This window comes from Typopeltis vanoorti, chromosome 8 (genome assembly GCF_054136105.1).
Source record: "Typopeltis vanoorti isolate ZY-2024b chromosome 8, IOZ_Tvanoo_1.0, whole genome shotgun sequence".
NCBI lineage: Eukaryota > Metazoa > Arthropoda > Arachnida > Uropygi > Thelyphonidae > Typopeltis > Typopeltis vanoorti.
The window spans coordinates 122,090,055-122,103,633 of NC_143556.1; the positions used below are offsets into that span (position 1 = coordinate 122,090,055).

A 13,579-nucleotide genomic window follows, 5' to 3' on the forward strand; every position below is an offset into this window, starting at 1 on the left:
CCACTAGTGATCTTTCTCTTTTGAGATGCTGCATCCCCCCGAGCCCCATACAACTTTCTGATACATATCCAACAGGCAGTCACTGATCCAACTTAGAAGTTTGTCATCCAATCCCATCTGTTTCAATTTATTTAGGAAGTGTTTGTCGTATGGCAGTCTGTCAAAGTCTTTGCAAAATCCAAGTACACCAATATATATGCATCTCCCCTGTCCAAGGTATGTTTCACCTTGTTATATTACATAAGTAAGTTAGTGAAACATGATCTCCCCATAACAAACGCATGCTGATAACAACAGAGAATACTACTGTTATCAACCCATTTCTGTATTTTTCCTCTCACCAGTCTCTTCGGTATCTTCACAACAGCTCCAACTATACAGACCGGCCTATGATTTGAAGCTACAGTTATCATCAGTTTTGTGCAGTGGAACAATTTTACCATCCTTCCATTCCCTTGGAACCTGTGCTGTTGCAAGACTTTTATTAGACAGGCATGCCAATGCTGCTTCCAATTCCCTGGAACATTCCATTAAGATGTGTGGTGATATGTCATCAAATTCTATTGCCTTATCAGCATCGAGTTTAATTAATTCCTCAAATACCTCCTGATCACTCACAATTAACCCATCCCCTCCTGTCCTCTACACTTAATTTCCTCATTATTCCACCCTGATCATGAAGCTCCCTTATAAATTGATCACTGAATACCTCAAAAATGTCTTTTGCAGCAGTTAACATTCTCCATTTTCATCCATTAACATCATCTCACCACGATTATTCTTCCTTCTACTTGCCACATATCTAAAAAAAAACTCTCTAAGGTTTTTCTTTTTCTGATTTGTCAGTTTCTCATATTCTCCTTCTTTTTTTCTTTACTAACTGAGTCAGTCTCTTGGCTTGTTCTTTATACTCTTCATCTAACTGATTATTACTATTGTTCATCTTGTACCTTCTCCAAAGTACTTTCTTTTTCCAGATTTCATGCCTAAGCTCCTCATTCATCCATTCTACATCTACCTTATTCAGCCTTCAGAATACATTCGCACATTGATGCTGTCATGTATTTCTTTGTCAGTTCCCATTTATTTCCTTACCGTTCAGCTCCTCGTTCCATACTATAGCTCCAAGCTGTCTCTTAAGGTTGCTTGTCATAACCACCAGTCTTAACCACCACATATAACCTTTTCTCACAAAAGTCTGCACATGACTAGCCACAACACAGTTGATCACTTCATGATCACTTTCCTAACTGTAGGAAAATGTAAAACCCCTCTCCCAATTATATCCTCTGATGAAATCAGCTCAAGAACTCTTGATCCTTCCGTTCTCTCCTTTACGTGCTGACTGAGATAGTTATCTCTAAAGAAATTTATTTTCCTTATTCCCAAATGCTATCTCTTGATTCCAGTCTATCCTGCCATAATTAAAATCATCCATAATAATTACCCTTCATTTGTTCACTAATCCAAGTTGTTTATACATTTCTTCATCACCACTTTCACATTCCTATAGCAACATCCAACTAAATGTCTTCCTCTCAACTTTCATGTTACACCACACTGCCTTATAACCATTGCCGCTATTTCCCCATTTCATGTCTACCTTATGTGGACTTAATTCCCCTTCTATCATCAGCAGCACTCCCCCCCCCTCCCTTCCTGCCCTGTTTATCCTCACAAAAAACTGTATCCTTCCATTGCGATTCCCATTATGATATTATTATTATTCCTGATACCTCCAAGGAGTCCGAAGGCTCATCGCGGGAGGACACCTACAACTGTCTCAACCACTACACCAAACCTGTACTATGAATCATCTCCATCAATGCCATCTACCACCCACCTCCACCACCACAACTACTATTTTTTGTCTGTAAATTGCGTGTGTTCTGAAGGGCCATCCTCAGAACACATGGTTGACTGAAGATATCATCTTTAGTCAACCATGTGTCACTTATTCCAATGATTTTGTCACGAATAAACTCAATCACTGAAACCATTTCATCCCCCTTATTTCCAATATGTCTGGTATTTGTAAACAAACACAGCAGTTTATTTTTAGGTCTACAATCAGTCCTATTGATTCCACTTGGTTGTTGTGATTTCCCCACACCTGCACAGTCACCTTTATCACCACTTACCACATATATCTGTTCAATCTCAACTTCCCCATTCACATCACATTATACTCCATGTTTTGGTAACATTTAGTTTGATTCCTTATCCCATTGAAGGATTGTTCACACTATCGATCACTGTTTAAGTCTGTGTTTGTAGATGATCTTGATGTTTTGAATATATGTACACTGTTTGATTTGTCAAATGAGTAGTATGAATAGAGAGCGCTATTGTCTGCAAATCTGTGGATAGGATTAGTGATGATGATGGAGAGTAGGTTATTTATCTACAACAAAAATAGATTAGATGATATTACAGAATCCTGAGATATCGTCGAGGTGAAGCCCAAAGAGAGGGAGTAATCCACTATGACATGCAGTGAATGTCCAGAGAGGAAACTGGCAAAACCTAATTACAGAGGTTGACAGGCTAAAAAATGCCATTTCGTTTAGCAGGCTAGGCTATTCTGCCAGACATGTACATATGTATTTTCTGATGATGACCTCAATACAGAGGTCAAAACTTCAACTGTTACTTGCCTAATATTAAGTAAAGAAATTATCATAACACGTGTCTTGGGTTTCCCTAAATTCTTAACCACGATTGTACAAGGAGCATGCTACTGCATTTTACAAAGGTAAAATGAATCTAAGTTGCTTATTAATTTTTTATCTAGCCCGCCCTCTAGTGGAAAAAAAAAAGTTAATAATATTAAACAAAAATATTTTAAAAAATTAAATTAAATTAAATTAAATAAAGTTAAAAAAAAAAGGAAATATAAAAATAAATTAAAAACAATACTACATTAAACATTTCTAAAGTCCTCTCATATTGAGATATCCTTTTGGACTTGTACCAGTGCTATAAGGGTTGGAGATGGATCCTGCACATCCCTGGAATGATTACTCCATCATTTTTGTTCAAGTTTGGACTGTGTTTTAGCATTTCACAGGCTTCTTTAAATTTTCTCTCAAACCATGTTTTGGTGCTGTGTGGGGACGAGATGCTTTCCAGTCAATTCTATGGTATATTTGGAGTGCGTGGTCTGATAGGCCTGTATTTCCATAATGGAGGTATTTAATATGTCGTTTATGTTCATCTTTTCTGATTGGAATAGTGCATCCTGTTTCCCCTATGTAGGATAGGTTACATGCACATTGGATTTTGTAAACCACTGGGTGGGCTAGGTGTGGAAGCAGATCTTTGGGAGTACTGAGTAAATTTCTTAATTTTGTTGATGGTTTGAAGGTAGTCTTGATGTTGTATTTATGTAGTATTCTATTTTTTCTGAGATGCCTCTAACATGTTGTATGACTATGGCATTCTTATAATATTTTTTGTTTTTAGTGGTATATTTAGTGATGATCTTTGAATTGTTTTTTTATTATAGCCAGTCAAATGTATGATTTGAATTCTTGGTTTAGAGATTGTTCATTTGAGCAAATAGTTAGTGCTCTGTGTTTGAGGGTGCTTATGACTCCTAGTTTTTGTGTTGGGTAGTGGTATGAATTTTTGTGTATGTACTGGTCTGTGTGTGTAGGTTTGCAGTAGACCGAGAAGGAGAGACAGCCTGAGGGAAGACGTGTGTATCTAGAAAAGGAAGAGAGTTGTTGTTGTTTTCAATTTCAATGGTGAATTCGATACGTTTGTGTTGTTTGTTCAGGTTGCTAAGAAATGTTTCATGGCCGTGTGGCCAAATGGCAAAAATATCATCGACATATTCATTTTAAAAATTTTATGGAATTTACTACCATGTTAAAAAACGTTTTTATTATCCCGGCGTTTCGATCTTCACATCAAGATCATCATCTGGAGCATAGAGAAGTATACAGAACAAGCTGAGTTACATCATTAACTGTAAGCTAGAGAAACAATGATTTGATCACATGTTATTCTACTGGTGCGACCTCTGGCGAATAAAAAAAAAAAAATTACAAAAAAATAAATAAATAAAGTAAAATAAAATAAAAAAAATAATAAAATAAAATAAAAATTTTTACATCAAGCTAAATTCTATTTTTACAATGACAGGAATAAACATTCTTTTAGATGGTTTTCTTTCAGAAACAATTGGTGTCCTATTTTTAGTATTACAATTCCTATTTTTTATTTATAATACTGGATTTTCTACAGTCCTGTTTATAGTTGTTCTTGGTGAGGAAGGTCGAATATATACCTTCCACATGTTTGGGATTTTTAAACCATCATTGTTGTTCAGATTGGGGTGGTTGCTGATAATCTCACAGGCTTCCTTGAATTTCCGTTCATACCATTGGTATGAACGGAAATTCAAGAATTTCAAGATTCAAGAAATTCAAGAATTTCCGTTCATACCATTGGTATGAACGGAAATTCTAGGAAGCCTGTGAGATTATCAGCAACCACCCCAATCTGAACAACAATGATGGTTTAAAAATCCAAAACATGTGGAAGGTATATATTCGACCTTCCTCACCAAGAACAACTATAAACAGGACTGTAGAAAATCCAGTATAGGACACCAATTGTTTCTGAAAGAAAACCATCTAAAAGAATGTTTATTCCTGTCATTGTAAAAATAGAATTTAGCTTGATGTAAAAAATGTTTATTTTATTTATTTTTTTTTTTTTAATTTTATTTTACTTTATTTATTTATTTATTTAAAATTTTTTTTTTATTCACCAGAGGTCACGCCAGTAGAATAACATGTGATCAAATCATTGTTTCTCTAGCTTACAGTTAATGATGTAACTCAGCTTGTTCTCTATACTTATGTACGCTCCAGATGATGATCTTGATGTGAAGATCGAACATCGGGATAATAAAAAAGTTTTTTAACACGGTTGTAAATTCCATAAAATTTTTAAAATGAATGCTGATCACCGTGTAACCCTATAAGAAAGGATCATCGATATATCTGAGCCAGACTTTGGGCTTTAGGTTTTAGGTTGGCCAAATTTAGAGCTCATTGCTCAAAGTATTCCATGTAAAAGTTAGGTATTGGCAAGGGAAAGTGGTGAGCCCATGGCCATACCTTCTTTTCTGTAGGTAAACAAAATTAAAATTATGAACATAATTATAACCATCACGCTCAACGACCAAGATTTATTAGTTAGCTTTGACATGACTGCCCTTTTCACCAATGTCTCGATCAATGATACTATTATTCTCCTACAGAACATATTTCCGCCTGGCATCACTGCCCTCTTTGTCCACTTACTCTGCTCCGGGTATTTTGTGTGGCAAAACAATTTTTACCTACAAAAAGAAGGTACGGCCATAGGCTCATCACTCCCCCCCCCCCCCCCCAATAGCTAACTTTTACATGACTTTCAGCAATGAGCTCTAAATTCAGCCAACCTAAAGCCCAAAGTCATGTTCAGATATGTTGATGATATTTTTGCCATTTGGCCACACGGCCATGAAACATTAAATACATTTCTTAGCCATCTGAACAAATAACACAAATGTATCCAATTCACCATGGAAATCGAAAACAACAAGAGAGGGAGCCAGTACATCTCTACAGTGTATCTGCAAGGAGAATTAATTAAAAAGGGATCCAGAGTTTTGGGAGAGTAAAGAGAGTTATCAGGAAATGCAAATAAATATACAATTTGCATTAAGTCATTGCTAATAGAAAAGATTTCTGTCTCTCATCCAGCCATCAGTGGTGTTGGAAAAGGTGAGAGAGTCGGAATGGTGGGCATTGGGATTACCTACAAAGATGGCCTTACTATCTAGATGGTGGATTAAAGATGGTGAAATTTCATGGAAAGAAATGTGAAGAGGACTGAGTGGTTGTCAAAGTTTAAAGAATGGTAAATACACAGATGATTATTACTAAATTGGGCAAGGATACCTTGAACCAAAGAAGGTCAAAAGCAGGGTAATCTAAATTAGTCACCCTTTGGCATGCACTAGCTGATCTTACAAAGGAACTGGTGACACCTTTGTGGTAAATGATTATGATTGTATCACTTGGACATTGAGGGTGGTTAGTAGTGGATGTAGATGTTGTTTGGGTTTCTAATCCAGACAGCGTCTATATTCACATCAGTCAGGTGTGACTGATGTTAATTCTACAATTTTTAGTAAAATGGATATGAGAGAGAGTTTTGATTGAGGAGATTCTAGCCTAATGTGTATGTTGTGATTGGGTTTTTTGGGGGGGGGAGGGGATTAGTTTATGAGAGAAAGAGAGATACTGTTGTTTGTGTTTATGTGTGTATGTTATTTATATATATTTGTGTATAAGTGATTTAATTGATGGCATGTGAGGAGATATTCAGTTCTTTGATAATGATGCTATATTAGGAAGAGCAATATCAGGAAGTTCCAGCATGATGTTGTTTCAAGATGATTTGAATAGGTTGGTGCTTTGCATTAAAAAAAAAAGAATGGGCTATCACTTCAATGCTGACAAGTGTATAGTTATGCATTTTGGCCAAAGAAGATGGAATAAGATTTATCATATTAGACAAACTTGGCTTTTAGAGGGGAAGGTGGTAAAGTTGTGAGGTTTACCCAGGAAAGTGCTGCGATAATGCAAAGAACAATCACAAATATGTATAAGGAGGAGATAATGCCACAGTATAAGACACTAATTATGCCGAATTTGGATTTTTGTGCACAGATCTGGTCTCCTGGCTGCATTGCCAATAAGGAAACACAGGCGAGATTGCAGAGCTATAATAACTAAGACTGTCTCAGGATTCTGGCACCTTGAGTAGGAAGACAGATTGAAAGAATGGTCTGCAGAGCTTGGAAGGTAGGAAGAGGAGGAGTCATATGATTGAGAGATATGAGTTGGTGTGAGGAGCTTATCAGAGAGATACAGGTGAAGTATTGTTAGCAGTGTTTCCAAACTTTCAGTATCCATGTACACCTTTTAAAATTTTGGCATAATCCCTCTCAGGCAAAGACAATTTGGAGGAAGTTAAAACAATATTTCATTCCAGCATAAATAATTACAAAAGGTATTATTTTTAGCATTTTCATTATAATATATTATAAACGTGTGAAACAGTTTTTAGTAATTAAATGGATTTTTAATTATATTGATCGAATACACATACACTAGAAAAACGATAAAGAAAATTTAATGAGACAATTGAAATTGTTTCTGTTGGGAAGAAGTTAATTTCTTGCAATCTGATTGTATATTTGCTATTTTTCAGTGAAAAATGAAAGCTCCATGTGAAGGAAGGGTTTTTTTTTTTTTTTTTGTACTATTACAATTTAAGATAGGAATGTTTCGATATAGAGCCAAGAGGCTATTTTTTCCAGTGACATAAATTAATTAGGCCGAATAGATTTCGATCTTCCAGTTTCGTACCCGGCTGTAAAATAATACAGGATTTACTATCTCCCTCAACTTAATCATAGGAATGTTTCCAAAATTTAGTTGAGGGTGTTGAACGTGTGGTTCATACTATTTAAATTTTATTTAATGCAAATGGTTCAAATCATATCGTTCAATGCAGTGGAACCGTGAACCAGTCCGTGAATGGCATATACTGAATGGCTTCCATAATGGAGGTCATTCAGTACGTGCCAATGGACATCATTTGTTTAAAAATTAATTTATTATTATTATTATTATTATTATTATTATTATTATTATTATTATTACTATTCAGGCCTCCATGGAGTCAAAAGGCCTGAATAGGCCTTCGAATTCCATGAAAACTACCAAATTATACTAATACACTAGTTATCAATGAACATACACAATTTTTTTGCTATAATGGATTACTGAAAACCAAAGTTTTTTTTTGTTGTTGTTGTTTCTCTAGATACGAAATGGAACCGACTTTCTTCATTCACCTGGAAGACAGATATGTAGTACCACCATACCACCAGCGATTGATTCATTAAGTAATTCAGTATATATCACACTCTATACACCAGGTTTGAGAGCAGGACAGGGATTTGAAATTTCATATTCTTCTGATCAGGAATCAAGTAAGTATATAAACTTGTGTGTGTTTCCCCTTCCTCAGCAGTCATCATTATCAGTACTTTTCATGGTTTTGAGCATCCTCCCCAGTATTAAAATTGAAAGTCATATTTATTTATTTATGACTCTTCTTAATTCCAGTTTTAAGTATTTCATCCAGATTCATGTTCAGACAATCACCATCAAGATTCGTGTTCATTCAATTGCCTCTATAGTACAATTGAAAGAACAATGGAAATTGTACATTTTGATTGGAAAAGACCTGAATTCAATTCTTGTCATCACTACATAAAGATTCCAGTTTTGTATTTATGTAGCTTTTTCATTTGAATGTAAATTAGCCGATCTCTTACAGAGAAAGCAGTGTTTTTATCTACTGGAAACTTTGGTTTTTAATCCCATACAGGCAAATAGGCCTTGAGAACATGTGCAATTACAGAAGAAAAAAAAAATACTATTGTTGTAGTGGGCAGTAGATGGCATTGTTTGTTGATGGTAGTATTTTAGTTGAAGAATTAAATAGTGAAGACAGTGAGTTGTGTGTAGTGGTGCAGAGTAGAGTGCCCTTCTGTGATGGATCCTTGGAAGTGTCACATAATAATATTAATAGTAATAATAATGGAAATTGTCATGGTGTGTGGGATGCTCCATTTATTTTTATCTTTTGTAGTGAAATATGTAGATTTAGCAGCTTGTTGCTTCTCTAGTTGCATGATCAGTATACATACTTTTTTTTTTTGAGATATGTCCAGTTTTATGAGTTATATTTGTACATATTTATCATCATTTTTCTTTTCCACAGCCATCTTCTCAATATTACATTTGTATTTCATATTCTATATTCATTAATATTATGTTATGCCTTTTACCTAACAACTGAAGATGCAATGGTAAACTGAAGACATCATCCAGCCAAAGTGGCATATTGTGAGGTTGTCTGCAAGAATTGAAAAATCAGAACTCTGTGGTGAACTCAGGAAGTTAAAGAGGCAGTCCAGGAAAAGAAGAAAACATTAAAAATTCTTACCAAGTAACTCAGCATGTACTAGGCGCCTTTAGAAAACAAATTCCATATGTATGCAGGGGTAATAAATAGAGTTGATATCTGTTGATAATCTTCTTTAACTATGTTAAAGATACCAAGCAATTTTATACCTGGTTTTACTCAATTTTTTCCAAGAAGCAAACAGACAAAATATCAAGTTTGCGCCTGCAATTTATGCAAGACTAGCTGATCCCACAGGTAGTGCAAGACCAAGGCAACTCGTGGTAAAGGTGGAGCAAGCTCTGATCACTAATCTTAATATTTACCCTTAATGCCAAAACACATCTCCAAGAAGGGGATGTATGATGTTTTGTATTAAAGGCAAGGGGCCACTACCCAGACCGGTTTCGACCTTTATTGAGGTAGAATGGGAGTTCATGCCTTTCATCACTGGCCTCTTTAGATTTAAAAAAAGTTGTGCTGAGAGTCAGCTTGATAGTGAGAGAGGAGAAGAAAGATAGAGTGGATAGTAGTAGGTAGTTAAAAGAGGCCTCAGTCGATCCACCTGGCCTGACTTAAATGCCAGCACCAAGCAGATCTCCGACATTATCTCCCTCCATCCGTTCTTCTCCGCGTTCTCCAGCCAGCCACCTCTTCAGATGTCTGGCCGATGAAAGAAGTGAAAAAAACAAATGTAGGAAGACACACATAAATTGAAAATCAAAAGAAATAGGACACACATAAACAGAAAAAACAACAAAGGAGCTAGAACACGCATGAACAGAATAACAAAAGTCGGTGAATTAACAGAAAAGTACTGCAAGAACGGGGGAAGAGCCTGGCCCGAGTGATGCAGCCCGCAAGGAGCTGCACCGCCTCACTGTAAGCCTTCGCCACTCGGGTTCTCAGGTCTGCCCCTTCCTATGTGGATTAAGTGTGAACATACAGAAACAGAACCAAGAAACTTAGAAGGGGCTTTTTTTTTTTTTTATGTCATATTTGCCCTGCTATCTCTTACCGCTTCCTCATAGTCTTTTACCATGTTTTCCATCACTATGAGTACGTGTACTGACTCTTCATCATTAAGTTGCCATATTCTCTTCAAGCGTTCATTCCATTCCGCTCGGTCGTAAGTGACTTTCCCAAACTTGAGCCATATTCTAAGACTCTCTAGCTCACCTTCACATTGCAAAGCCATGTCTCCCTTTTCCTGTACAGCTGTGTGGACTTTGTTTTTTATCTCGGGTTTATTCCTAAGATAGAATAGGATTCGTTTTGTTACATTCGAATATTCATATAGGGGTTCTTTTCTTTTTACCAGTTTTGTAATGGGGTGAGAAGAACCAGTGTTTGTATCTTCTGGTAAAGTTCTTTTTTCAAATTCCTTCATCATCCCTGGGTATCTCTTTTCCAGATCTACTCGTTTCAGCGACTTCAATGTGTCGCATAGGTGTTGTTTTTCTTCCTCTGTTAAGTCCAGGTGACCGTCCAGTTGCTGGGGCTCGACGTTGGTTATATCCTTTACATAGAGTTCTCCCCATATAAGTCTATTGCTCCTTTTAAAGAACAAGAAAGTTGGCTCTCCTTTTGTGGTCATTATCTGAAATAGTTTTTCTGCCGTTTTAGGAGATCCCTTAAAGTTCTTCAGAATGATAGAGCCATTTGGAGTATTGCTTTTAACAAAGTCTGTTCCTTCCTTAGATTCTGGATTATTTCCTTGCTCTCTGTCTTCTTCTTCTGATGAGGTTTCTTCCTTATTTTCTGTGTTGTTTCGCGATATTATCTCATTTCCTTCCTCATCCTCATCTGAACTTGAGGCTTCTATTTGGCTTTCAGTGTCCTGTTTATTTCGTTTCATTTCTCCTTCTTATTCCGGCATGATGGGTCGTTTAGTTGTACTGGTGTTGATTTCCATTCCCTCTGTTTCTGTGCTGTCATTGTTGCCTTCCGATTTCTTAGTGATTTGTTTCTTTTTCTTCCTAATTCTCCCTTCTGCATTCCTCCCAGTTATTGCCCGATTTCCTAATGTAGTTGTTGCAGTAGCTGGTGGTTGGAGGGCTGGAAACTCTTCTGGTTCAATTGTTTGTGGTTCGTTTACTGTTTGGCCGGTAGCTCGAGAGTCCTGTGTTGTGAGCTTAGGAATGGCTACTGCCGCAGGTGTTATGGCGCCTCCTGCTCTTTCTGCAAGGGTCCTATTAGGACAAATGTCTATTTTATGGGTTATGTTCCCTCATTTACGGCATGGTGACTCACATTGCTTCAATGTGTGTTCTGTCGATAAGCAGTTGCGGCATGTGTTGTTTTTCGGGCAGTGAGCGCTAAGGTGACCCAAAGCCGTGCACCGAAAACATTGTTTTCTTGCACCTGGATAATTGACTATTACTCTTGCTGAGCCTAAAAAAATTAAGTTGGGAACCTCGGTTTTCATCTCGATTGAAATGCTCACTTCCCCTGATTTCTACTCTGGGATATCCGCGTCTTGTCCGATTGTTACGTTTTGGACAGTCCCCCATTTGGAGAAAATGGTTTTAATGATTTCCTCCCCTTTCTCTAGATATTCGAGTGGAAACCTGTCAATTTTTACGGATTTTAAAATACTCCCGACTAGGAAGGGTAGGTATTTTTTCCCTTCACATTCTACGCCTTTAAGGAGTGTTTCTCTTGTTTCTATGTTGTTTGTAACTATTTGGAATCTACCCCCCCCCCCCCCGTAAGGGGTAAGCCCGTAAATACTTTCTGCTTTGACTACTTTGAGAAGAGCTCTCACAAACGTCGCTTTGTCGATGTTTGGGTCAATTTCGATCCCGAGAGTACGAACTCTTGGCAAGAATTTCGACATTGTTTAAAAGCAAATACCTTACCAACGGAATAGCAACTTTCAGTCCCCGAAAGGAAATACCCTAAAACGGACCTGCACCGATTGGAACGAGGCTGCAAAAAATAAAAACCAACAAAAGAAAAACTAGAAGGGTTCTTACCAAACAATACTGGAGTAGGAGCTCTCTCTCGGGATCTGGTAACTGGCAACTGGAATCCAAAAGAAGACTGGAACATGGAGCTTTCTCTCGGGGCTGCTGAAAACAGGTCTCATCAGCGGGAGCTAGGCTATAAATACCAAGATTTAGTAATGCAGAGCTTGTAAGTATTTTACCAAAACAAGTTACCATAAGGTGTTATAACCTTATTAAATAAAAATCTCAGGAGGAGATATAGATGTAGAAAGTATTTTTAACTTGGGTATAGTTATGTTAAAGATACCAAGCAATTTTAAACCTGGTTTTACTCAATTTTTTCCAAGAAGCAAACAGACAAAATATCAAGTTTGCGCCTGCAATTTATGCAAGACTAGCTGATCCCACAGGTAGTGCAAGACCAAGGCAACTCGTGGTAAAGGTGGAGCAAGCTCTGATCACTAATCTTAATATTTACCCTTAATGCCAAAACACATCTCCAAGAAGGGGATGTATGATGTTTTGTATTAAAGGCAAGGGACCACTACCCAGACCGGTTTCGACCTTTAGTGAGGTCTCATCAGTGGGAGCCAGGCTAGAAATACCAAGATTTAGTAATGCAGAGCTTGTAAGTATTTTACCAAAACAAGTTACCATAAGGTGTTATAACCTTATTAAATATTAAATAAAGGTCGAAACCGGGCTGGGTAGTGGCCCCTTGCCTTTAATACAAAACATCATACATCCCCTTCTTGGAGATGTGTTTTGGCATTAAGGGTAAATATTAAGATTAGTGATCAGAGCTTGCTCCACCTTTACCACGAGTTGCCTTAGTCTTGCACTACCTGTGGGATCAGCTCTGATCACTTGACATTTTGTCTGTTTGTTTACTTGGAAAAAATGGAGTAAAACCAGGTTTAAAATTGCTTGGTATCTTTAACATAACTATACCCAAGTTAAAAATACTTTTTACATCTATATCTCCTCCTGTGATTTTTATTTAATAAGGTTATAACACCTTATGGTAACTTGTTTTGGTAAAATACTTACAAGCTCTGCATTACTAAATCTTGGTACATTACTAAATCTTGGTATTTCTAGCCTGGCTCCCACTGATGAGACCTCAATAAAGGTCGAAACCGGTCTGGGTAGTGGCCCCTTGCCTTTAATACAAAACATCATACATCCCCTTCTTGGAGATGTGTTTTGGCATTAAGGGTAAATATTAAGATTAGTGATCAGAGCTTGCTCCAACTTTACCACGAGTTGCCTTGGTCTTGCACTACCTGTGGGATCAGCTAGTCTTGCATAAATTGCAGGCGCAAACTTGACATTTTGTCTGTTTGCTTACTTGGAAAAAATGGAGTAAAACCAGGTTTAAAATTGCTTGGTATCTTTGACATAACTATACCCAAGTTAAAAATACTTTCTAAATCTTCTTTAACTGTTGGAGGTTTAGTCCTTTGGAATTCTTCACACGGGGGCTGTTCCACAGAATTGAGATAGATGGAATGAAAGATGACTAGGAGTAGCAGGTTCAGTGAGCATGCAGTTCAACTGTAAAGGGAAGTTGAGCAGCTGTG

The 13,579-nt window shown here is 37.0% G+C and overlaps 1 protein-coding gene across 1 annotated transcript in view; it reads left to right on the plus strand.

Moving 5' to 3' along the window:
- The window catches only part of Cubn (Cubilin), a 2,223,842-nt gene that overhangs the window by 1,446,714 nt on the left and 763,549 nt on the right, over positions 1 to 13,579 (plus strand). The window contains exon 50 of the mRNA XM_090396294.1: positions 7,897 to 8,065. Coding sequence (XP_090252420.1) covers positions 7,897 to 8,065 — 169 coding nt within the window. The remainder of the gene's footprint in view (positions 1 to 7,896; positions 8,066 to 13,579) is intronic.